Source organism: Pithys albifrons, chromosome 29 (assembly GCF_047495875.1).
Source record: "Pithys albifrons albifrons isolate INPA30051 chromosome 29, PitAlb_v1, whole genome shotgun sequence".
Classification (NCBI taxonomy): Eukaryota; Metazoa; Chordata; class Aves; order Passeriformes; family Thamnophilidae; genus Pithys; species Pithys albifrons.
The window spans coordinates 1,703,567-1,729,731 of NC_092486.1; the positions used below are offsets into that span (position 1 = coordinate 1,703,567).

Here is a 26,165-nt window from a genome sequence, read left to right on the forward strand (position 1 = left end):
TCTACCTACTCCTAGTGCCCCAAAATCCACTGATCACCCCACTCCTTCCCCCCAGGGCTCTCCCCACTCACTCACAGTGCCCCAAACCCTACTGACCACCCCACCCCTTCCCCCAGGGCTCTCCCCACCTGCTCCCAGTGCCCCAAATGCCACTGAGAGTCCCATCCCTTCCCCCAGGGCTCTCCCCATCTGCTCCCAGTGTCCCAAACCCCACTGACCACCCCACTCCTTGCCCCCAGTGCCCCAAACCCCACTGCCTGCCCCATTCCTTGCCCCAGGGCTCTGCCCACCCACTCCCAGTGCCCCAAACCCCACTGCCTGCCCCACTCCTTGCCCCAGGGCTCTGCCCACCCACTCCCAGTGCCCCAAATGCCACTGCCTGCCCCACTCCTTGCCCCAGGGCTCTGCCCACTCACTCCCAGTGCCCCAAACCCCACTGCCTGCCCCATTCCTTGCCCCAGGGCTCTGCCCACCCACTCCCAGTGCCCCAAACCCCACTGCCTGCCCCACTCCTTGCCCCAGGGCTCTGCCCACCCACTCCCAGTGCCCCAAATGCCACTGCCTGCCCCATTCCTTGCCCCAGGGCTCTGCCCACCCACTCCCAGTGCCCCAAACCCCACTGCCTGCCCCATTCCTTGCCCCAGGGCTCTGCCCACCCACTCCCAGTGCCCCAAACCCCACTGCCTGCCCCATTCCTTGCCCCAGGGCTCTGCCCACCCACTACCAGTGTCCCAAACCCCACTGCCTGCCCCATTCCTTGCCCCAGGGCTCTGCCCACCCACTCCCAGTGCCCCAAACCCCACTGCCTGCCCCATTCCTTGCCCCAGGGCTCTGCCCACCCACTCCCAGTGCCCCAAACCCCACTGCCTGCCCCATTCCTTGCCCCAGGGCTCTGCCCACCCACTCCCAGTGCCCCAAACCCCACTGCCTGCCCCATTCCTTGCCCCAGGGCTCTGCCCACCCACTCCCAGTGCCCCAAACCCCACTGCCTGCCCCATTCCTTGCCCCAGGGCTCTGCCCACCCACTCCCAGTGCCCCAAACCCCACTGCCTGCCCCACTCCTTGCCCCAGGGCTCTCCTCACCTGCTCCTGTGGCTGTGCCTGCTGGGCTGTGCTGGGCTGGGCCTGGGGCTGGGGCTGTGCTGGGCTCTGCTGCTTCTGCTGAGCTGCTGCCACTGTCTTCTGCTGCATGGCTGCCTGCTGGGCCATCAGCTGCTGCTGCTGCTGCTGCTGCTGCTGGTAGAAGTTCTGCACGAGCTGCTGCTGCTGCTGCTGTGGGGGTGCTCCTTGCTGCATCCCTGGGAACTGGGGAGCAATGGGAGCAATGGCTGGTGAGGGACTGGGGACTGGGAGCCACTCAGGGCCAGCACAGCAGTGGCTGCAGCCACAGGGACCGTGGGCACAGAGGGGTGGGCATGGCCTTGTGGGGCAGGGCTGGGTCCTGCCTGTGCCACACCTGCCCAGATGGGGCTCCCATGGCACAGACTGTGCTCCCAAACCCCCTCCTCTGTTCTTACCCACTCCAAACTGATGCAGGAAGGGGGGTTGATTTTCTGATTTTCACATTTTATAGATATTAGAAATACAGTAGCTGTACCAAAGGCAAGTTTAGTGTGTTAATATTTCTAGTAGCTTAAGTTTAATGTGACCTCTATCACATAGCTCAGATTTTCTGAGTTATTTAGCCTTGCTCACAAGGTAAAATGCTGAAGGATATCAGAAGGCTTCCCACAGAATCATGGAATGGTTTGGGCTGGAAGGAACCTTAAAGTCAGCTCATTCCAAACCCCTGCCCTGGGCAGGGACACCTCCCACTGTCCCAGGGTGCTCCAACCTGGCCTTGGGCACTCCCAGGGATGGGGCAGCCACAGCTTCTCTGGGCACCTTGTGCCAGGGCCTGCCCACCCTCCCAGCCTTCCAAACATCCAATCTAACCTGGCCCTTGGTCAGTTTAGAAACCATTGCCCCTTGTCCTGTCACTCTCTGACCATATAAAAAGTCCCTCTCCCTCCTTTTTATAAGCCCCTTTAGGCACAGGAAGGGGCTCTCAGGTCTCCCAGACCCTGAGATCAGCTCAGTTGGTTAAACTTGGTTGTAGTAATGCCAAGGTCAGGGGTTCAATCCCCTGTGTGGGCCATTGACTGAAGAGTTGGACTCGATGATCCTTGGGGGTCCTTCCAACTCAGAATAGTGTGTGTGATTCTATGATTCCCTTCTCCAAGTGACCCCCCCCAGCTGTCCCAGCCTGTCTCCAGAGGGGCTCCAGCCTTGGAGCATCTCCATGGCCTCCCTTGCACCTGCTCTAACAACTCCACATCCTATCCCCAGGGCAGGAAAATTCATTGTTTTTCTGCTTCCACTGTTAAATATCCCTTAGCAGAGGCCTGTGCTGCTACAAACACCTCAGATAACCATGGCAGTGTCATCTCTGTGCATCACATCATGTGTCCACAGACCCCTTGAGAACCAGCCCACCAAAACCCACCCCCAAATCTTACCCTGGAAAGGCACCCCAGGCACAAAAAAATGACCACTGACCTCAAGGCCCTTGAAACACCTGGAGCTGCAACACCTCAACCAGCACAGCTGATTTAATAATAAACTGTCCCAAGGCATCCACACTGACAGATAAAAGTGCCACTCTTGGGCAGCACAGGATGATCAAGAGACCTTCAAGATGATGGAGTCCAACCACCAACACAGCCCCACCTCTGCCACCCCCAAAGCACATCTCCCAGTGCCATACCCAGATATTCCTGAACACTTCCAGAGGCAGTGACTCCACCACAACTCTGGGAAACTCATTCCAAGGCCTGACTGCTCTTCCAGTGAGATTTTCTTGTCTCATATCAGTTTGAACCTCCCCTGGCACAACTCGAGGCTGCTTCCTCTTGTTCTCAGACACAACAGAAGAGACCTGGCCTGGCTCAGCAGCACCAGGGCAGTGCCCCTGTCCCTGTGCCCAGCCCTGGTGAGGCCACACCTCGAGTGCTGTGCCCAGTGCTGGGCCCTCAGGTTGGGAAGGACATTGAGGGGCTGCAGCAATTCCAGAGAAGAGCAACGAGGCTGGAGAAGGGCTTGGTGCCCCCAGCCCTGTGGGGAGAGGCTGAGGGAGCTGGGGGTGTTCAGCCTGGACAAGAGGAGGCTCAGGGGGGACCTCAGCACTGTCTGGAACTCCCTGACAGGAGGTTGGACCCAGGAGGGGTTGGGCTCTTCTCCCACACAACCAGCAATGGCACAAGAGGGCACGGCCTTAAGCTGTGCCAGGGCAGGTTTGGCTTGGATATGGGGAGGGAATTTTTTGCAGAGAGGGTGGTCAGGCCTTTGAATGGGCTGCCCAGAGTGGGGGTGGATTCTCCATCCCTGGAGGTGTTTAAGATGACACTGGATGTGGCACTGAGTGAGAATTCACCACATCTTGATCCAACCCCACTGTGATGATCCACCATGTCTTGATCCAACCCCACTGTGAGAATCCACCATGTCTTGATCCAACCCCACTGTGATCACCAGCCCAGGGCACTCAGTGCACACAGTGGGGTTGGGCTTGATGATCTCAGGGGTCTCTTCCAACCCAACTGATTCTCTGATTCTGTGACCAACCCCCACCTCCCTGCAACCTCCTTTCAGGGAGCTGTAGACAACTGATGCTCTCAGAGCACTGAGGACACACTGGGCAATGCCCCAAACTTGCCCCTATTCCCCCAAACCCAAAGAAACCCAAACCCAAAGAGCCCAGGGCAGCCCTGGGTGCTCACCCACCTGCTGTGCCTGCATCATCTGCTGCTGCTGGTAGAAGGCAGCCTGGTGCTGCTGCTGCTGCTGCTGCTGCAGGAGCTGCTGCTTCAGGAAAAGCTGCTGCTGCTGCTGAGGGGTGCCCTGGGGCTGCGTGGAGGGCACCTGGGGCTGTGCCTGCGGGGCTGGCACCGCCTTGGGCTGGGGCTGCTGGGGGGCTGCTTTGGGCTGGGGGGTGCTGGCAGGGATTGAAGGCTGGGCACTGCCCAGGGCAGCTGGGCCTGCAAGTGGGAGAGAAAAACCCAAAATGAAGTGAGCTGGAGGTGCAGCACAGCCCTGGGGGCACAGAGGGCACAGGCAGTGGTGCTCACCTTGGGGCTGGGCAGCTGCCTGGGCTGTGGGTCTCTTCCTGGGGGTCAGGGCTGGCTGGATGGGCAGGATGCCAGGGTTGGGCTGGGTCTGTCCTGCTTTAGGTCTCTGCCTGGGGGCTATGGATGTTTCTGTTGTGGGGATGGGATCTGTGAGCCTGTGAGGGGGAAGGAAGGACAGAAAGGCACTCAGAGCACACAGCAGGGTTAAACACCCATCCCATCCCATCCCATCCCATCCCATCCCATCCCATCCCATCCCATCCCCTCCCCTCCCCTCCCCTCCCCTCCCCTCCCCTCCCCTCCCATCCCCACCCAGCCCTGGGTGAGCAGTGAAGGTAAAACCCTCCAACACACCAAGCACAGGAAAACCCTCCCAACAATTAATCCATCACTGATTTCTCTGCCTGTTGTGGCATCTTCTCCTGCTGGACAGCTGGGACTTGGCAAACCCACCCAACTCATTCAAATATCTGCTACAGCATATTGTTTGAATCCACTGAGTTCTGAAGGAGCAGATGAAGGACACAAATTAGCTGAGGACCAGCTGGTACCACCTTTGGGCAGGGGTGTCTGAACTGCCACCTTCAGATGTACCTTAACTTGGGTACATCTGCCCCTGAATCAGGTCATTGGACTCTTCAGGTCTCTGCTCAGGGTTTACTGAGCTCCAAAAATGGACAGCAAGAGAGAGGAGCAGCCCCAGCTCTGCCCTGCTGTGCATGCAATGGGTTATTAGATATGAAATTGTTCTTTGTAACTAACCTGACAGCCACAGCTTCTACTCTGCTGTGCATGCAGTGGGTTATTAGATATGAAATTGTTCTTTGTAACTAACCTGACAGCCACAGCTCTGCCCTGCTGTGCATGCAGTGGGTTGGTAGGTAGGAAATTGTTCTTCATAACTAACCTGACAACCACAGCCCTTCCCTTCTGTGCATGCAGTGGGTTGTTGGGTATGGAATTGCTCTTCATAACTAACCTGACAACCACAACTCTCCCTTCTGTGCATGCAGTGGGTTGTTGGGTGTGAAACTGCTCATGACAACCAAACTGACACAGCTCTGCCCTGCTGTGCATGCAGTGGGTTGTTAGGTAGGAAATTGTTCCTGTAACTAACCTGACAGCCCCAGCTTCTACTCTGCTGTGCATGCAGTGGGTTGGTAGGTCTGGAATTGTTCTTTGTAACTAACCTGACAGCCCCAGCTCTGCCTTCTGTGCATGCAGTGGGTTGGTAGGTAAGAAATTGTTCTTCATAACTAACCTGACAGCCCCAGCTTCTACTCTGCTGTGCATGCAGTGGGTTGGTAGGTAAGAAATTGTTCTTCATAACTAACCTGACAGCCCCAGCTTCTACTCTGCTTTGCATGCAGTGGGTTGGTAGGTATGGAATTGCTCTTCATAACTAACCTGACAGCCACAGCTCTCCCTTCTGTGCATGCAGTGGGTTGTTGGGTGTGAAACTGTTCCTGATAACTAACCTGACACAGCTCTGCCCTGCTGTGCATGCAGTGGGTTGGTAGGTAAGAAATTGTTCTTCATAACTAACCTGACAGCCCCAGCTTCTACTCTGCTGTGCATGCAGTGGGTTGGTAGGTAAGAAATTGTTCTTCATAACTAACCTGACAGCCCCAGCTTCTACTCTGCTGTGCATGCAGTGGGTTGGTAGGTAGGAAATTGTTCCTGTAACTAACCTGACAGCCCCAGCTCTGCCTTCTGTGCATGCAGTGGGTTGTTGGATGTGAAATTGTTCTTTATAACTAACCTGACAGCCACAGCCTTTACCCTTCTGTGCATGCAGGGGGTTGTTAGGTAGGAAATTGTTCTTTGTAACTAACCTGACAGCCACAGCTCTGCCCTTCCTGCTGTGCATGCAGTGGGTTGGTAGGTAGGAAATTGTTCCTGTAATTAACCTGACAGCCACAGCCCTTCCCTTCTGTGTGTGCAGTGGGTTGGTAGGTAGGAAATTGTTCTTTATAACTAACCTGACAGCCACAGCCCCTCCCTTCTGTGTGTGCAGTGGGTTGGTAGGTAGGAAATTGTTCTTTATAACTAACCTGACAGCCACAGCCCCTCCCTTCTGTGTGTGCAGTGGGTTGGTAGGTAGGAAATTGTTCTTTATAACTAACCTGACAGCCACAGCCCCTCCCTTCTGTGTGTGCAGTGGGTTGGTAGGTAGGAAATTGTTCTTTAACCTGACAGCCACAGCCCTTCCCTTCTGTGTGTGCAGTGGGTTGGTAGGTAGGAAATTGTTCTTGATAACTAACCTGACTTATGTGAGAGCAACTGCACTGGGAACACAAACCCTCCTGAGCCTGCCAGGGGGAGACAGCCCATTCCAGAGCCTGGGAATACAGCTGGGTTTGGAGTCCCCACAGGTGCCCTGCTCACTCTGCACTGAAACAAGGTCCAGGCTCTGCCCAGCACAACTTACAGGTCTCAGTGACAGAGCCATGAGCAGAGCAAGCAGAGGATAAAAGCCAGAGTGCAGTGGCCTCTCCACTGATTGGGCTTTGTGTTTTCCCCCAAAGAAGTGCCAGGACTCTTGCAGAAATCCCAGGAATTCCATGCAGTGACTCCTGGGTCAGGTTATGGTCAGTTGAGGGTCAGACTCAGCAGCAGCCCCTGAAGAGTCTCCCAGATCTGAGCTCTTTGGGCCCATTCCATCCCCTGCCTGTGCTCCCAGGGGTCTCCATTCCTCTGGATGGATGGATGGAGGACACACTGAACACCCCTCAGGCAGTGCCTGGGGTACAAAGAGCTGAGGAGTCAGGCTGAGCATCACCCAAATCCCACCCCTGCACACAAACCTCCCCCAGAACCTGCACCTGACCAAGGAGTCCAGGGGGTTATTCCTGCTCTCAGGACTCCAAGGAAGCACCTAAATATCCCTTTGGACTCAACAGCAGAGACACAACAGGCAAGGAAAGAGGGGAGCAGAAAACAGGGGCTTACCTGGCCTTTGGTTGACTCTTCTTTGCAGCAGCTTCACTCGCCTTAACTGGGTCTGGGAGTTTAGCAGGGATTGGAGAGTTCTGCAGACCCCCAAAAACACCCAGGTTGGTATTTGGAGGGCACAAAACAGAGTCAGAAATCATTGCAAAAGCATCACAATTCAACAGGGAGAATGGGGGATCCCCAAAGCAGTTTTTCCTCATGCTGGACACAGGACAAACTCCTCAAAGGTCAAGTCATGGGGAGACTAATTTGGAGGAGAGGGGAAAAACCAGTTCAGTTTTGTGACTATTTATTACACATGGAACACGACCACAAAGCTTCACAGCACAACCTGGGGGCAACAGCAACAATATTTATTATTAATGCTACAAAACCACAGCCTTAACAGTACCAAAACCACCTCTTAGTCATCAAGACCATAAATAACCACCTGAGTATGGGGGAAAAAACCCAAGGTGTGTCTTTCTGGAGACAACAAAATAAAATGTCCACAGGAGTCCACAACAGCATAAGAAAATAATTGTCAACTCTTTTTCAGTGAAGTCTCCAAGACACACCAAGAAGGGGCAGGTGGCTGTGGAAGGGCTGATGCAAGTCAAATACAAGTCCCAGCCAGGCAAGAGACCCAAAACTGCTGTGTTTAAACCCAAGTGGAGCCCAAATCACACACACTGTGGTGACTGTGCCTGGAAATCCAACTGGTTTCCCAAGCATGGCCTCATCTGTCATGTTCCCATGCACAGGATCTCTTGGTTGGCCTCACACTTGGTGACTGGGTGAGGAGGCAAATCAAGGACAAAGAGAAATAGGTAAGATATGAAACCTCTGATTCCTGCCCTCATCCCCCAAAAATCCTCTAAATCAAACAGCACTGATAGTTACAAACAAACCAAAATGAGCCTCCTAATTACAGAACTGGGGAACAACCTGTAGAATACAGAAAAATGTTCAATATGTTGCTCCCCAGAGCCCTCCCTCAGTGCACCCCACGCTGCTCACCTGGACATTCTGCACTGGGCATTCCTTCTTGGCCAGTTTGAAGGCAAAGTAGGAGACCTGATAAATGTCAGGCCTCTTGTCAGGGTCTGGTTCCAGCATGTACCCTGGGGAGACAGAGATGCTGCTGAAGGGCCTGGAGCCCCAGCCCTGTGGGGAGAGGCTGAGGGAGCTGGGGGGGCTCAGCCTGGAGAAGAGGAGGCTCAGAGGTGACCTCAGCACTGTCTGGAACTGCCTGGAGGGAAGTTGTGGCCAGGTGGGGGTTGGTCTCTTCTCCCAGGCACTCAGCAATAGGACAAGGGGGCACGATGGGCTCAAGCTCTGCCAGGGGAAATTGAAGTTGGAGAGCAGAAAGAAATTCTTTGCAGAGAGAGTGCTCAGGGATTGGAATGGGCTGCCCAGAGAGGGGGTGGATTCCCCATCCCTGGAGGTGTTTAAGGTGAGACTGGATGTGGCACTTGGTGCCCTGGGCTGGTGATCCCAGTGGGGTTGGATCAAGGGTTGGACTTGATGATCTCAGAGGTCTCTTCCAACCCAACTGAGAAGAGCAAAGAGGCTGGAGAAGGGCCTGGAGCCCCAGCCCTGTGGGGAGAGGCTGAGGGAGCTGGGGGTGTTCAGCCTGGACAAGAGGAGGCTCAGAGGTGACCTCAGCACTGTCTGGAACTCCCTGACAGGAGGTTGGACCCAGGGGGGGTTGGGCTCTTCTCCCACACAACCAGCAATGGCACAAGAGGGCACGGCCTTAAGCTGTGCCAGGGCAGGTTTGGCTTGGATATGGGGAGGGAATTCTTTGCAGAGAGGGTGGTCAGGCCTTGGAATGGGCTGCCCAGAGAGGGGGTGGATTCTCCATCCCTGGAGGTGTTTAAGCTGAGACTGGATGTGGCACTGAGTGAGAATCCACCATGTCTTGATCCAACCCCACTGGGAGAATCCACCATGTCTTGATCCAACCCCACTGTGAGAATCCACCATGTCTTGATCCAACCCTACTGTGATCACCAGCCCAGGGCACTCTGTGCCCTGGGCTGGTGATCACAGTGGGGTTGGATCAAGGGTTGGGCTTGATGAGCTCAGAGGTCTCTTCCAACCCAACTGATTCTATAATTCTATGTTGGTGTGAGAGCAGCACAGCAGCCAGAGCAGCAGAGCCAGCTGTGCCAGCTCAGCACACTGCATAGAATGAAGGAACTGGCACAACTTGCTCAGAGCCTCTGTGGCTGCCCCATCCCTGGGAGTGCCCAAGGCCAGGCTGGAGCACCCTGGGACAGTGGGAGGTGTCCCTGGGACAGTGGGAGGTGTCCCTGCCCATGGCAGGAGGTGGAATTCAATGATCTTTAAGATTCCTTCCAACCCAAAGCATTCCATGATTCCATGTGCTGGTTTAGATGGGATATTGGGAAGGAATTATTTCCTGGGAGGGTGGGGAGGGATGGGATGGAATTCCCAGAGGAGCTGTGGCTGCCCCATCCCTGGGAGTGTCCAAGGCCAGGCTGGAGCCCCCTGGGACAGTGGGAGGTGTCCCTGCCCATGGCAGGGGGTGGGATTGGGTGGGTTTTAAGGTCCTTTCTAACCCAAATCATTCCATGATTCAACATTTGGTGCTAACAGGGTGCTCTGGCTCCTTCAAAGCCCCATGTCAGGGAACAGGGCAGGACAGACAGCCAGGATGGACCAGGATATATTTTCCAACACAGCCATGACCAATCTACAGCCCCAGGACAAGGAGGGGAATTGCTGCCTGGTCAGGGAACAGCACTGGGTTTGACTTTGTCCTTCCAAGTGAAGCCACAGGCAAAGAGGTTGATCCAGCCCTGGTGTGTCAGGGGGGCAGGAAGAGGCAGCCACAGATACCCCACAAGAGCAAAGAAAATACCAGGCTGCTCTTCAAACACATCCAACTCTGTGTGAGTCAAGACTGTGGCTGGGAAGAGAAAAAAAATCAAAGGCTGTGCTGGAAACAAGAGAGCAGCCCCAGCTTTGCCAAGAGAAGTGCATTGTACACTTAATTACACATTCACTCCAGTCAGTGGGTTATTTATAAATCATTTCAGTTCTGTTTCCCAGTTCACAGAAGATGAATTCTTATCACTAGTCTAAGCCACTGTGGTTCTTTTCAGTTCCTTATCCAAACAGATTTATTGCTGGAGAAATACGTTTCTGCATAAAGGGGCTGATTGTGCAAGTCCCTGCAGGGCTCCAACCAAATGGTTGGGTGTGTTCCTGCCCCTCCAGGGCTCCCTCCAGCCTGGCCACACAGCAGGGCCTTTGTCACCCCTGTCTCCCCTACACTGATCTCCTCAGCTACTAAAAAAATCACTTTAATCAACCCTTTGAAAAGATGGGAAAACTGATTTTCCTGTAGGAGCAAGGAATGTGATGATGCCCAAGGATTTTAGGGTGTGTTCTGCAGACTGTTGGAATTCTGCAGCTTGAATGGATTTTCCTGTGTTGCTCACACTTCAGGTGGTGTTTAGAAATCATTAAATGTTTTCTCACACACTCCTGAACTTTGCCAAGCACGTGTTGCTTTGAAGAAGCACCTGCAGGAATTGTAAGACAGCTTGAAGATAAAAGAGAAGAGAAAGGTCAGAGCCCTTGGAGAGGCTCCAAGGGGCAGTTCTGAGGGGGGGCACCAGAGGAATGGGTACCATGGGCTGGTTAGAGATATCAGATGTGTTAATTACTGAGAGTCAGAAAAACTGTAACACCAAAGAGCACAAACTTCTGGTCTGCACCTGGAAGCCTCCAATAAAGGGTTACTTTATCTATCCATCTATTTCCACTGTTGTTTTGAGGGTTTGTCCCCATTGAGCAGGTGGGCCCAGTTTGTCCCAGTGTGGGGGTGACCAAAGCTGGGCATTCCAAACCCTCTGGGCCATTGCCCAGCAACTGTTCCCAAGGGCCCATTGGCAGCAGCTGCCCAGGGCACAGCTGAGCCCTCAGGCTGGGAGCTGGCTGGGAAAGAAGCCTGGCAGAGGAGCTGGGAGAACTGCCCTGCAGGGACTCCTTGGCACCTCCACACCCACCTGAGGGCTCAGCTCTGCTCAGGGGCCAGCAACGAGTCCAAAATCCCCCCTGAGTGCCAGAGTCAGATCCCCCAGGGTGGAACTCCCTGCCCTGGGGGAGGCACTGGGGGCTCCCACCCAAACCTCAGGGGAGACAATCTTGCCCTTTGGGCACCTCTGGCACCACTCCTGGCATCCAGAGCAGGAGCAGACCCTGCACAGGAGGAGCCCCCCACTCTCCACCAGACTCTGCCATCATCTGCACCAACAGCTTTGTCCCCTCCTTTGCCTTTGGCCTCGGGGGAACCACGTGGGGCTCAGCACAGGGGCCACCAAACCCCCCTGTGTTTGTGCCCCAGGGGGCTGGGTTAGACTGCTGGGCTTGGGGGTTAAACCCAATTGCTCTTTGGGCCACTGCATTGATTGCAATATTGGTATTAAAGTGTAACTGATTTATAATCTCTTTGGTGTTGGGTTCCTTTCTCCTGCTGGTTTCCCTTTAACCAGCACAGAGTTTCTGGCAGGGTTTTGGGCACCCTCAGGGCAGAGCAGCTCTCTGGGTGCCCCGGGCCCTGTGCCCACACTCACGGATCAGACAGTGCATGTCCTGCGAGTGCCGCGAGTTGTCCGGGATGGTGAAGTTGCCGTCACAAATGGCCACCTGGCTCTCCCCAAAGGGCAGGGTGAAGTAGCACAGCTTGTAGAGCAAACAGCCAAGGGCCTGCAGGGACAGAGCAGAGCAAGGGTTGGACAGGCTGAGCAGGGACCAGCACAACTCCAACACTAGGGAGCAGGGAGGGGGCTCCAGGTGGATCTCTGGGTCCTGTGTGACACCAGCTCTGCACCAGCACCCCTGGGATGGACCCAACTCACCGTCAGAGGGCAAGACAAACACAAGGGGAGCTCCCCCTCCTCAGTGAGACACTGATCTGGGGGTTGTGTATCACCACAGCCCCACAGTCCCACAGAACATGACCCTTCATGGCACTGAACAGGCAGAGCCTCCTCCTGCCACACACGGTGAGGACAAAGCAAAGGAACAGCCCAAATAAAAGGCCTTTTCACTTAAGTCTCTAAGACACACCAAGAAGGGGCAGGTGGCTGTGGAAGGGCTGATGCAATTCAAACACAAGTCCCAGCCAGCCAACAGACCAAAAACTGCTGTGTTTAAACCCCATAATCATTAATTCATTTATTCTGACAAAGAGAAACCCAAACTGCTCCAAGCTCGAGTTCAAACAAACTTTGAACTATTAGAAACAAATGCTCAGGAAATGCAGCTCATCCTGCAGCCTGCCAGGTCCTGCCACCCTTCCCTCCACTGCTGGGCTGCTTTTGGCAGCAGGAACTGCCATCTATTGCAAGAGAAAACACCATTTTTGCACAAATTATGAAACACTCCCACCACCTCAGAGGGGAGAGCAGGAAACATTTCCTAATCCTGAGCAAGTCACCACCAGCTCATCTCTTGTGTCACAGGGTTTCACAATTAAACTGCTCTCTGGGTTAAAATGACCTCAGGAAGACTGAAGGCAAGGGAGGTTTCCAGCAGGACAAGCACTGGAACAGCCCTGGAAGCTGCTCTGAGGGTCACAGGAACAGAATTCCTGCCATGCCAGGGAGAGCAGAGCCCTTGGGTCTCCACTTTTCACATTAGCAAGGGAAGGAGTGCAAATCCTGGCTCTCCTCTGGCTGCCTTTGCCAACCTGACCATCCCTTCATGCTCCCACAGCTGGACCCTCCCTCTGCACTCCCACCAGGGTGTGGAGAGCCTGATCCTACAGAATCCTGCACAAAAGTGTTCCCACAGAAGCTGCTGCTTCCCTGGATCCAGCTGAGCTCCCCCAGGGGGCAGATGTCCCACCAGAACCTTCCCTCTTGGCCATCCATGCACAGCTCCTGTGCAGCAAAGCTCTTTTCCTGCTTCTGCTGGGTTGTCTCCTGCCTCAGGGCTCCAGAAACCACTCAAACATGCTCCCAATTAGCACTCTGAACATCGTTAAAGTCCTTTCCTGAATTGCCCCTACACAGACTGTTTTTCACCCAAAGGGAAGCCCTTTCACCCTGGATCAGGTCAGCCAGGAGTGGGTTCCACCACAGCTGGATTTTGCTCTCAGGATTGCCCTGATCATCAGGAGCAGCAGGGCAGGAGTTTGGCCTTTTGGCCAGTTTGACAACTCAGCTCAGTGTCACACAGCAGCAGGTCCATTCTCTACTCAATCCTGACCAGGAACTTTGCTTACCCAAAACTCCAATGCTCTGAATCTCCTGCTTTAACTCCTCAGACAGGAAACCAGCTTTGCCCTGTGCAGCCCTGGGGTTTCATCCATCTCTGAATTCCAACCACATGAGAGGAGCACTCACATCCCACCCACCAGCCCCTTCTGCTCTGCAGGAGCTCATCAGACACATCAGCAGAGGGATCCTTCCCTCAGGAATTGCCCAGGCTCTGAAGGGAACCAGGTTAGTTCAGTTTCCCTGGCAGGGAAAGCAGCTGCAGCCTGGCTGGAGGGTGGCCAGTGGTTCTGGTACCTACCCAGATGTCTGCTTTGGTAGTGATGAGTTTGCCACTGTACAGGTTGACCATCTCTGGTGCTCTGTAGGATAATGTGGTGTACCTGCAGGAAAAGATCCACCAGGGAGCTCAAAAGGGCCATCACAGGCATTGCCACTGGGGCACATTTCCAAAGAGATCAAGTTCTCTCTTTTCCTCATTGTTTTAGGGAAGAAGATCCCATGGCAAAAATCTTTAACAGCATCATCTGCTACATCCCTCAAACACTCCCTGTGCCAATAAAACCCCCTGCAAACTGCCCTGGGAAGCCACAACAGTAACCACAGTCCCTTCTGAAACAAGGAATTCACTCACAAAACTGTGCAGTCATTTTAGGAACCAGAAGAGAAATATTGAAGGATCCAAAGTACTACCAAGGTCAGTAATGAAGTGTCCTCTGCAGTGTCCTCACTGCAGGGCTGTGGCCACCTCTTAGAGACTGGAACTGGATATTTGGCTCCTCAAAAGGAGATTTCCACACCAGGACTCCTGCTCAAGGCAAGGGTCACTGTGTGCCTCAAACCAGAGCCAGAATCTGCCTCGTTTGAGCAGATCCCAAACAAACAATAAAGCTGGAAACTGCCCCAGAGTTTGAGACTCTTCTGATGAGATTTCCTCTCAGGCCTGTGATTTCTGCTGTGGCCCTTGGCCTGCTGCTTACCTTGATCCCAGGAAAGCTTTTGCAGGCTTAAGGGTACAAACAGGGCATTCCAGAGGGATTAGGAGAGCTCTGGAAACGCCAGACAAGCAGGTCTAGGAAACCCAGGCAGGTGTAGCTGCATCCCAACAAAAAGGAGGCACCTGCCCCCAGCTCTGGATGTTGCATTAACAGAAGGGGCAAGTTTGCAGCAGTGATGGTAAAACTAAAGCCAGAGCAAGGCCCTGGAATCTGCTCCATCCCTGCTCCAGGTCCTGCTGAAGGGCAAGTGAAGGCCACCAAGGTGCAGTGGGTGGTGCCAGGAGAGCTGGTCATGGATGGGGCAGAGAAGGAGCTGCAGGAACACCCCCAGGACCTGCATGAACACCAACACCCCCAAACCTGCATTGACACCCCCAGGACCTGCATTAACACCTCCAGGACCTGCATTGACACCCCCAGGACCTGCATTGACACCCCCAGGACCTGCATGAACACACCCAGGACCTGCATTGACACCCCCAGACCTGCATTAACATCCCCAGACCTGCATTGACAACCCCAGGACATGCATTGACACCCCCAGGACCTGCATTGACACCCCCAGGACCTGCATTGACAACCCCAGGACCTGCATTGACAACCCCAGGACCTGCATTGACACCCCCAGAACCTGCACTGACACCCCCAGAACCTGCACTGACACCCCCAGAACCTGCACTGACACCCCCAGGACCTGCACGAACACCCCCAGGATCTGCACGGACACCCTCAGGACCTGCATTGACACTCCCAGGACCTGCATTGACACCCCCAGGACCTGCATGAACACCCCCAGGACCTGCATGAACACCCCCCAGAACCTGCATTGACACCCCAGGGTCCTGCTGAACACCCCCAGGATGTGCATTAACACCCCCAGAACCTGCATTGACACCCCCAGGACCTGCATTGACACCCCCAGGATGTGCATTAACACCCTCAGGACCTGCATTGACACCCCCAGGACCTGCACGAACACCCCCAGGACCTGCATTGACACCCCCAGGACCTGCATTGACACCCCCAGGACCTGCATGAACACCCTCAGGACCTGCATTGACACCCCCAGGACCTGCATTGACACCCCCAGGACCTGCATTAACACCCCAAGGACCTGCATTGACATCCCCAGGATGAGCATTGACACCCCCAGGACCTGCATTGACACCCCAAGGACCTGCTGAACACCCCCAGGACCTGCATTGACACCCCCAGGACCTGCATTGACACCCCCAGGACCTGCATTAACACCCCCAGGACCTGCATTGACACCCCCAGGACCTGCATTGACACCCCCAGGACCTGCATTGACACCCCCAGGACCTGCATTAACACCCCCAGGACCTGCAGGAACACACCCAGGACCTTCATGAACACCCCCAGAACCTGCATTAACACCCCCAGAACCTGCATTGACACCCCCAGAACCTGCATTAACACCCCCAGAACCTGCATTAACACCCCCAGGACCTGCATTGACACCCCCAGGACCTGCATTGACACCCCCAGGACCTGCATTAACACCCCAAGGACCTGCATTGACATCCCCAGGATGAGCATTGACACCCCCAGGACCTGCATTGACACCCTCAGGACCTGCATTGACACCCCCAGGACCTGCATTGACACCCCAAGGACCTGCTGAACACCCCCAGGACGTGCATGAACACCCCCAGGACCTGCATTGACACCCCCAGGATGTGCATGAACACCCCCAGGACCTGCATTGACACCCCCAGGATGTGCATTAACACCCCCAGGACCTGCACTGACACCCCCAGGACCTGCATTGACACCCCCAGGACCTGCATTAACACCCCCAGGACCTGCATTGACACCCCCAGGACCTGCATTAACACCCCCAGAACCTGCACTGACACCCCCAGGACCTGCATTAACACCCCCAGGACCTGCATTGACACCCCCAGGACCTGCATTGACACCCCCAGGATGTGCATTAACACCCCCAGGACCTGCATGAACACCCCCAGGACCTGCACTGACACCCCCAGGACCTGCCACTTCCCATGCAGAGATGAGATCAGGCTGAGCCCTTCCTGAGTCACTGCTGGGGAAGGACAGGACAGGGATTGTGTCACCCCTTGCCTGGCAGCTCAGAGAAGCCAGGACAGACCGAGTGCCCCCACACAGAGCAGAACAGGTCACTGCCTGCCAAGCTGGGGCATTCCACACTCACCTTTTCAGCTCCAAAGCAATTACATCAACCCCAATTCCCTGTCTCACCTTCCCCCAGGCACTCATTGACCTGCAGCACACACAGCCAGTCTGCTGAGCAAAATTCATGCCAGCACAAGGCAAAACTGCCCTTCAAACACACCCCAGGCCTGAGCTGAGCAGGCAAAGCACACTCACTTTTTGATCTCCTCCTCCACTGCGTTCACCCCCTCTGTCTGGGGGTTCTGGAACTTGTTGGTGGCACTGCCAAAGTCACACAGCACGTAGTGGCCACGGTCATGCAGCAGGATGTTTTCAACCTACAAGCATCACAGACAGACAGAGGCACTCAGATAAAAAACATTCAGGGTTTTTTAATTACAAGAGCCAAGGTTTTCAGTGCCTGGAGACATATCAGGCACATCTGACATGAAAGTGGAACACGACAGCGAAGAAAACAGGCATCAAACCTCTGTCACATCTCCTGAGACAGAAGCCAAGTGATGGGAGCACAGTGGAACCCTGCCTTGCATCCTGCCAGCCCTCCCTTCTCCTCCTGCAGGCTCATTTCTTTGCCCCTGTGCTCCAGGACAAGGACTGTGCCCCGGCATTGTTGGTGCTCAGCATCCCTGAGCTGCTGTGCCCCCTGGCTGGCACCTGCACTGGGGTTCCACTGTGCTCCAGGACAAGGACTGTGCCCTGGCATTGCTGGTGCTCAGCATCCCTGAGCTGCTGTGCCCCCTGGTTGGCACCTGGACTGGGGTTCCACTGTGCTCCAGGACAAGGACTGTGCCCTGGCATTGCTGGTGCTCAGCATCTCTGAGCTGCTGTGCCCCCTGGTTGGCACCTGCACTGTGGTTCCACTGTGCTCCAGGACAAGGACTGTGCCCTGGCATTGTTGGTGCTCAGCATCTCTGAGCTGCTGTGCCCCCTGGTTGGCACCTGGACTGGGGTTCCACTGTGCTCCAGGACAAGGACTGTGCCCTGGCATTGCTGGTGCTCAGCATCCCTGAGCTGCTGTGCCCCCTGGTTGGCACCTGGACTGGGGTTCCACTGTGCTCCAGGACAAGGACTGTGCCCTGGCATTGCTGGTGCTCAGCATCCCTGAGCTGCTGTGCCCCCTGGCTGGCACCTGGACTGGGGTTCCACTGTGCTCCAGGACAAGGACTGTGCCCTGGCATTGCTGGTGCTCAGCATCCCTGAGCTGCTGTGCCCCCTGGCTGGCACCTGGACTGGGGACAAAGCCAAGTCCTCACTGTGTGTGGGGCAGGGAGGAGGCAAAGAGGTGACAGCACAAGCATTTCTATGCTTTATGAAATTAAAACACATCCCCAGGTCTTGTCTGCACCTCACCAGTCCCTGAGATGAGATGAGATGAGATGTTTGTTCCACACAAATGTCATATGTTGGTGCCTCTCAGTTCCTTCACTGACCCTGAGATCAGCTCAGTTGGTTAAAACTTGGTTGTAATAATGCCCAAGGTCAGGGGTTCAATCCCCTGTGTGGGCCACTGACTGAAGAGTTGGACTCAATGATCCTTGGGGGTCCTTCCAGCTCAGAACAGTCTGTGAATAGTCTGTGAAACCAGCCAAGGCTCATCAACAATCCCTTTCCTTCAAATACAATCCCTTGAACCAGGCAACTGAAACAAAAAAAAATAAATAAAACCCAACAGAAACACTGCCTGCCCCTCAACACTCACACCCAATCAGGCACTGACAAAGATTCAGCAAATTGCCTGAATATTTCAAGACACTTAAAATGTGTGAATCAGCTCTGGGTTCAGATCTTTGCTTTGGCAGAGCATCCCTGTGTTGCCACTCCTCATCTGTACAGGGGCAACAACAGCATGTTCTCTGGAGGGATCACACCATTTTTCATGTCTTTATCTTCAATCAGTGTCATAACCTCAGATGTAGCAGGGAGATAAAACTCCCTGCTCACAGTTCAGCAAAACCCACCCCAGAAGCCTCAGCTCACAGAACCAGAGCTCCCCATCAGGGATGAGCCTCCCAAGAAGGAAAGGAAAAGGAGGAGTCAGCATTTCCAGCAGCAGAAAATGCAGCCAGATGAGGCAGCTGAGGGGGGAGAGGGTTGGCTTGGACCCAAGGGTTAAACCTCCTGTGCCACCATCTGCTCTGAACAAAGCACTGCACACAGATGTTCTCCCAGCACAGAAATGCTGCTCCTCCTCCCTTGCAAACACTCCTCACACACTGCCAGAGAAATCACAGAATCACAGAATGGACTGGGTTGGAAAAGCCCTCCCAGATCATCCAGTCCAACCCTTGGTCCAACTCCAGTCCCTTTACCAGATCATGGCACTCAGTGCCACGGCCAAGCTCAGTTGAAAAACCTTCAGGGATGGGGAATCCACCCCCTCTCTGGGCAGCCCATTCCAATCCCTGAGCACTCTCTCTGCAAAGAATTTCTTTCTGCTCTCCAACTTCAATTTCCCCTGGCAGAGCTTGAGCCCATCGTGCCCCCTTGTCCTATTGCTGAGTGCCTGGGAGAAGAGACCAACCCCCAGCTGGCCACAACTTCCCTTCACTCAGGGGGTGGCCAAGCAAGGCCTGTCACATGCAGAGTTCTGGAGACATCCACACCCTCATTTGCACCTCAGCACTGCAGAGGAGCCCAGGTAGTGCCCTCTGAAGGTGTTTCAGTGGCCTGTGTGTCCAACAGCCAGGGAAAGCAGGACAGAAAGCTGTGCTGAAGGGATCACAGAATCACAGAATCAGTTGGTTGGAAGAGACCTCTGAGATCATCAATCCAACCCTTGATCCAACCCTACTGTGATCACCAGCCCATGGCACTCTGTGCCATGGGCTGGTGATCACAGTGGGGTTAGATCAAGATGTGGTTGGATCAAGACGTGGTGGATTTTCACTCAGTGCCATGTCCAGCCTCACCACCCCCTCTCTGGGCAGCCCATTCCAATCCCTGAGCACTCTCTCTGCAAAGAATTTCTTTCTGCTCTCCAACTTCAATTTCCCCTGGCAGAGCTTGAGCCCATCGTGCCCCCTTGTCCTATTGCTGAGTGCCTGGGAGAAGAGACCAACCCCCACCTGGCCACAACTTCCCTTCAGGCAGTTCCAGACAGTGCTGAGGTCACCTCTGAGCCTCCTCTTCTCCAGGCTGAACCCCCCCAGCTCCCTCAGCCTCTCCCCACTGCACTTGTGCTCCAGTCCCTTCTCCAGCCTCGTTGCTCTTCTCACTTGGGTTGGAAGAGACCTCTGAGATCATCAAATCCAACCCTTGATCCAACCCCACTGGGATCACTCTGGCACTCTGTGCCCTGGGCTGGTGATCCCAGTGGGGTTGGATCAAGACATGGTGGATTCTCTGTCCCTGGAGGTGTTTCAGAGGACACTCAGTGCCACCTCCAGTCCCTTCTCCAGCCTCGTTGCTCTTCTCTGGCCCCGCTCCAGCCCCTCAATCTCTTTCTTCAGCAGGGTCATGTTCACCCCAGGAAAACACCCAAGGATGGAAGCCCTTCCTTACACCCAGAGTTTGCACAGGACTTAATCTCTCTTGGCTTTGCAACTCTCCCTTGACAGTATTAAATTTTAACTCAAATAAAGTCAAAATACATATAAATCATTAATTCTGCATTAGAACTTGGATCCCCAGAGATCCCCACGACAGAAATAACTCAGGAAAATAACCAAGAAATGTCTCCAGCAGAGAAGATCCAACTCTGACTGTGGGCACAGCTTCCCAAGAGCCAGGACCTCCAAACCCTGCCCTGACCTGGGCAGGGGGAGCTGGACATGAGAGCCCAGCAGCCCCTTCCAAGTGCAGCTCAGGGCAGAAAGGGACACTCAGGAGAACTCACAGATCCAGCACAGATGTCCCAGATTTATTCCCAGGCCACACAATGAGTTTGTTCTTTATTAAAACCCCCAGGGATTCACCAAAGAGGTAATAATGGCAGGGGTTGTGGCAGCTGGAGAGGTTCCTCCTCCTCATCCCCTCATCCCAGCGTTCCTGACCTGCACAAACTCCTGCAAGACACCCACAGACTCCACCAGCTTTAAATCCAGATCTCAGACTGGTGAGAAACCACCCATTTCCCTCTGGAAAAACAGATCCAGGAGTTGTTTCTATATCCAAACCAACTGACAGCGGGGTCACGGTCACTTCCAAGATGCCAAACCACACCAGACCCTGAGGATTCTCCCCCTGCTCTGCCAGGCTCTCCCTGGCACAATTTTGGCCCCTACAAAACCTTTGGCTCCTCCAAAACAACAACCAGAGGCACCAACAAACATCTGTGAGGGCTCTGAAAATAGAACCTGCCCCACAAAGCACATCTGAATTTCAAATGTACTCAGCAGCCTCTTCTTCCTTCTTGGCTGAGTGTTTGATTCCAGCATTTTAGGGGAGTGTTATGGGTTCACCCAGGTGGGCCTAGATTTGGGCTCTGGAGTTTGGACTAGGCTGAAGCTGTCAGCTGACCTGAGCTGGGCTGGGCCAACAGCTGAGCTGAGCTGGGCTGAGCCAACAGCTGACCTGAGCTGGGCTGAGCTCACAGCTGACTTGAGCTGGGCTGAGCTCACAGCTGACCTGAGCTGGGCTGGGCCAACAGCTGAGCTGAGCTGGGCTGAGCCAACAGCTGACCTGAGCTGGGCTGAGCTCACAGCTGACCTGAGCTGGGCTGAGCCAACAGCTGACCTGAGCTGGGCTGAGCTCACAGCTGACCTGAGCTGGGCTGAGCTCACAGCTGACCTGAGCTGGGCTGAGCTCACAGCTGACCTGAGCTGGGCTGAGCCAACAGCTGACCTGAGCTGGGCTGAGCCAACAGCTGACTTGAGCTGAGCTGAGCCGTCAGCTGACCTGAGCTGGGCTGAGCTCACAGCTGACCTGAGCTGGGCTGGGCCAACAGCTGAGCTGAGCTGGGCTGAGCTCACAGCTGACCTGAACTGGGCTGAGCCAACAGCTGACCTGAGCTGGGCTGAGCTCACAGCTGACCTGAGCTGGGCTGGGCTAACAGCTGACCTCTTCTAGCCAGTAACTTTGTATTCCATCCCACACTATGACATCATCTCCAGGGCAGTAGGAACCAGTGTGGGAGTGGTTAAGGCAGTCTCTTCTCAGCCTCCTCTTGGGAGGACACAGGATGCTGTCCCAGGGGGGATGGAGAGGACCAGGCCCACCACTGGCTCACAGGGGACCTCAGGGAAGTGAAATGTGTTGTTCTGGGTCTCTCCTTTCTGCTTGGGTTTGTCTCCCTGGGGAATAAGTTTCTTCTTAAGTAATGTGTAGTTAGGACAGTAGAATTTGTGTGTTTGTTAAGAAGTTGAGGTGGGGAACTTGTTGTTGCAGACTTGTGTGAGAGAATATTTGTACTCTCTTCTAATTGTCTCTTTCTTTCTGTGAAAAATATATGTAGATTTAGTATAAATGCAGTTTGAAGTGTTTTTTTTCTTTCCCCTCTTTTCCTCCCTTTCCCTGGTGTCAGGAGGGAGGCTTTTCTCTCTGTGCTTGGGGGGGTTGGCAGTTGCTCATCTCAAACCAAGACACCCATTCAATGCCGTGCTCTCTTGCCCAGGTGGGAATCAGACTGTTCTTCAAATGAGTCCCACTGCCTGACTCAGTTCACTCTGGAGTACCAGGTTGCCACAATACTTGGTGTTCTGGGCTCACCCAGGTGAGCCTAAATTTAGGTTTTAAAGTTCAGAGTAGGCTGAAGCTGTCAGCTGACTTGGGCTGAGCCAACAGCTGACCTGAGCTGGGCTGAGCCAACAGCTGAATTGAGCTGAGCTGAGCTGTCAGCTGACCTGAGCTGGGCTGAGCTCACAGCTGACCTGAGCTGGGCTGAGCCAACAGCTGACCTCTTCTAGCCAGTAACTTTGTATTCCATCCCACACTATGACATCATCTCCAGGGCAGTAGGAACCAGTGTGGGAGTGGTTAAGGCAGTCTCTTCTCAGCCTCCTCTTGGGAGGACACAGGATGCTGTCCCAGGGGGGATGGAGAGGACCAGGCCCACCACTGGCTCACAGGGGACCTCAGGGAAGTGAAATGTGTTGTTCTGGGTCTCTCCTTTCTGCTTGAGTTTGTCTCCCTGGGGAATAAGGCTTTTCTTAAGTAATGTGTAGTTAAGACAGTAGAATTTGTGTGTTTGTTAAGAAGTTGAGGTGGGGAACTTGTTGTTGCAGACTTGTGTGAGTGAATATTTGTACTCTCTTCTAATTGTCTCTTTCTTTCTGTGAAAAATATATGTAGTTTTAGTATAAATGCAGTTTGAAGTGTTTTTTTTCTTTCCCCTCTCTTTTCCTCCCTTTCCCTGGTGTCAGGAGGGAGGCTTTTCTCTCTGTGCTTGGGGGGGTTGGCAGTTGCTTATCTCAAACCAAGACAGGGAGGAAGGAGAACATCTTTTTCTTTGCCTGATGTTTCCCAAGCTCTCCTTGCAGACCCAGCTCTGTTCCCAGCTAAGCACACAAGGTTTTACAACCCACTTTCATGGCCAGAGCTCTGGAGACCAGTTCCAAAAGCTGCCAACAACTCCTGCCCCGAGGCCAACACCTCCTTTTAATGCAGCAACTTCCCAGCACAGCTTTTGTGGGCAACCTTAAACCACCAAAGGTGTTTCAGGGGGTAGGAAGGCACCGTGGGTAATTCATCAGGCACAGCCTGGCACGTGTGGAAAGCAGAATGATGCACAAACATTTGTGTTTAAGGAGATCTGTGGATGGCAAACATATGGAAAGCAGCAATGAGAGGCTCATTACTTTTTTTATATCCAATAGAGAGGTGTATTTATGCCCACTTGTCCTCATTACTGAGGAGAGAAGAACAGCACTGGCACTCCAGGCTGGCACAGGCACAGACAGTGAGGGGCACAGGATGTGCTGAGCTGGAAGGACCCACAAAGATCACTGAGTCCAACCCTCAGCCCGACATAGGACCATCCCCAAAATCCCACCCTGTGCCCCAGAGGATCATCCAAACCCTCCTGGAGCTCTGGCAGCCTTGGGGCTGTGCCCAAACCCTGGGGAGCCTGGTCAGTGCCCACCACCCTCTGGGGGAAGAGCCTTTCCCTGAGATCCTCAGAATCAGGGAATGATGAACAGGGAGGGACCCACAGGGATCATCCATCCAACCCCTGGCCCTGCACAGACACCCAACAATCCCACCCTGTGCCCCAGAGGATCATCCAAACCCTCCTGGGGCTCTGCCAGCCTTGGAGTTGTGCCCACTGCCCAGGGGAGCCTGGTCAGTGCCCACCACCCTCTGAAGGAAGGACCTTTCCCTGAGATCCTCAGAATCAGGGTATGAAGAGCAGGGAAGGACCCACAGGGATCATCCATCCAACCCCTGGCCCTGCACAGACACCCCAACAATCCCACCCTGTGCCCCAGAGGATCATCCCAATGCTCCTGGAGCTCTGGGATTATGGAATAACCCAAGATGGGAGGGACTCACAGGGATCATCCATCCCTCCAACCCCTGGCCCTGCACAGACACCCCAAAATCCCACCCTGTGCCCCAGAGGTTCATCCAAACCCTCCTGGAGCTCTGGCAGCCTCGGGGCTGTTCCCAAACCCTGTTCAGTGCCCACCACCCTCTGGGGAAGAACCTTTCCCTGAGATCCAACCTAACCCTGCCCTGGCACAGCTCCTGCCAATCCCTGGGTGCTGTCCCTGCCCTGACACAGCTCCAGCCATTCCTTGGGTGCTGCCCCTGGTCCCCACAGAGTAGAGCTCAGTTCTTGCCCCTCCTCATCTCACATTAAGTGCCTCACACTCTTCCCCATCCTCACGTCCCTCCTTTGCACACCCTCCAACGCATCTCTCGGAACATCCTCCCATCCTGCAGTGCCCCAAACTGCCCACAGTGCTCCAGGTCACTCAAGCCCTCCCTGCTGCAGCCCTGGAGCCCAGAGCTCACCTTGAGGTCCCTGTGGATGATGGGGGTCTTGCACTGGTGCAGCCTGGCCACGGCCTCGCAGGTGTCACAGAAGATCTGCAGGACCTCGCCCTCGGTGAAGCCCGTCTGCAACCGCTGGTTCATGAGGTTCACCACCTGCCCTCCTGGGGACAGACAGGCACACAGGTGAGCTCTGGCCTGCCCCAGACACCCCTTGGGCTGCTGCCCAACTGGGGCTCTGCACCTCATAGAATCATAGAATGGATTGGGTTGGAAAAGCCCTCTGACATCATCAAGTCCAACTCTTGATCCAACCCCACTGTGATCACCAACCCAGGGCACGGAGTGCACAGAGTGCCCTGGGCTGGTGATCACAGTGGGGTTGGATCAAGACATGGTGGATTCTCCCTCAGTGCCACATCCACAGAATCACAGAATGGATTGGGTTGGAAAAGCCCTCCGAGATCATCAAGTCCAACCCTTGGTCCAACTCCAGTCCCTTTACCAGATCATGGCACTCAGTGCCACGGCCAAGCTCAGGTTCAAACCCTCCAGGGATGGGGAATCCACCCCCTCTCTGGGCAGCCCATTCCAATCCCTGAGCACTCTCTCTGCAAAGAATTTCTTTCTGCTCTCCAACTTCAATTTCCCCTGGCAGAGCTTGAGCCCATCGTGCCCCCTTGTCCTATTGCTGAGTGCCTGGGAGAAGAGACCAACCCCCAGCTGGCCACAACTTCCCTTCAGGGAGTTCCAGACAGTGCTGAGGTCACCTCTGAGCCTCCTCTTCTCCAGGCTGAACCCCCCCAGCTCCCTCAGCCTCTCCCCACAGCACTTGTGCTCACACATGAGGAGCTCACGGGTTCAAATCAAACTCACAGCAAACCCTTCCCGGGGGAGTTTTCCAATCTGCTTCCTCAGCTTGTTGGGATCTCATTTCCTCCCCCAAATCCCAGGGTTTGCACAACCTGGACAGGTGTTCCAGCTCACCTGGGCAGGTGTTCAGCTCACCTGGGCAGGGATCTCAGCTCACTTGTGCTGGTGTTCAGCTCATCTGGAGAGGGGTCTCAGCTCACCTGGACAGGTGTCCCAGCTCACCTGGACAGGGGTCTCAGCTCACCTGGGCAGGTGTCCCAGCTCTCCTGGGCAGGGGTCCCAGCTCACCTGGGGAGGTGTCCCAGTTCTCCTGGGCAGGTGTCCCAGCTCACTTGGACAAGTGTTCAGCTCACCTGGGCAGGTGTCCCAGCTCACCTGGGGAGGTGTCCCAGTTCTCCTGGGCAGGTGTCCCAGCTCACCTGGGCAGGTGTTCAGCTCACCTGGACAGGTGTCCCAGCTCACCTGGACAGGTGTCCCAGCTCACCTGGACAGGTGTCACAGCTCACCTGGGCAGGTGTTCCAGCTCACTTGGACAAGTGTTCAGCTCACCTGGACAGGTGCCCCAGCTCACCTGGGCAGGTGTCTCAGCTCACTTGAACAAGTGTTCAGCTCACCTGGGCAGGTGTCCCAGCTCTCCTGGGGAGGTGTCCCAGCTCACCTGGGCAGGTGTTCAGCTCACCTGGGCAGGTGTTCCAGCTCTCCTGGGCAGGTGTCCCAGCTCTCCTGGGCAGGTGTCCCAGCTCACCTGGGCAGGTGTTCCAGCTCACCTGGGCAGGTGTTCCAGCTCACCTGGGCTCACATCAGCTCCCCCAGCCCACCTCCCACCAGCACATCAGCACTCGAGTCGTTCAGACTGAGCCACCTAATTGTCTTTTCCCTTCCAAATAAGACCTACTTTGCCTGACTGGAGGAATGAAAGGCTGAATTTGGGGCACCCACAGCCCACA

The 26,165-nt window shown here is 54.8% G+C and overlaps 2 protein-coding genes across 14 annotated transcripts in view; one reads left to right on the plus strand and one right to left on the minus strand.

The window, feature by feature from the left end:
* The window catches only part of AAK1 (AP2 associated kinase 1), a 109,167-nt gene that overhangs the window by 43,666 nt on the left and 39,336 nt on the right, over positions 1–26,165 (minus strand). For 12 of the 13 annotated variants that reach the window (XR_011699817.1, XR_011699816.1, XM_071579311.1 and 9 more), the window contains exons 5-13: positions 24,367–24,509; positions 16,669–16,790; positions 13,599–13,680; positions 11,651–11,783; positions 8,061–8,164; positions 7,059–7,138; positions 4,107–4,261; positions 3,763–4,016; positions 1,084–1,305 (exon numbers count right to left, since the gene is read on the minus strand). Coding sequence is in view for 11 of the 13 variants with exons in the window: in XM_071579311.1 (XP_071435412.1) it covers positions 1,084–1,305; positions 3,763–4,016; positions 4,107–4,261; positions 7,059–7,138; positions 8,061–8,164; positions 11,651–11,783; positions 13,599–13,680; positions 16,669–16,790; positions 24,367–24,509 (1,295 nt within the window). In the remaining 2 variants the exon portion in view is untranslated. The remainder of the gene's footprint in view (positions 1–1,083; positions 1,306–3,762; positions 4,017–4,106; positions 4,262–7,058; positions 7,139–8,060; positions 8,165–11,650; positions 11,784–13,598; positions 13,681–16,668; positions 16,791–24,366; positions 24,510–26,165) is intronic. The other variant, XM_071579314.1, reaches the window with a different exon arrangement.
* The window catches only part of ANXA4 (annexin A4), a 109,520-nt gene that overhangs the window by 17,756 nt on the left and 65,599 nt on the right, over positions 1–26,165 (plus strand). The gene's annotated exons all lie outside the window — the stretch shown is intronic.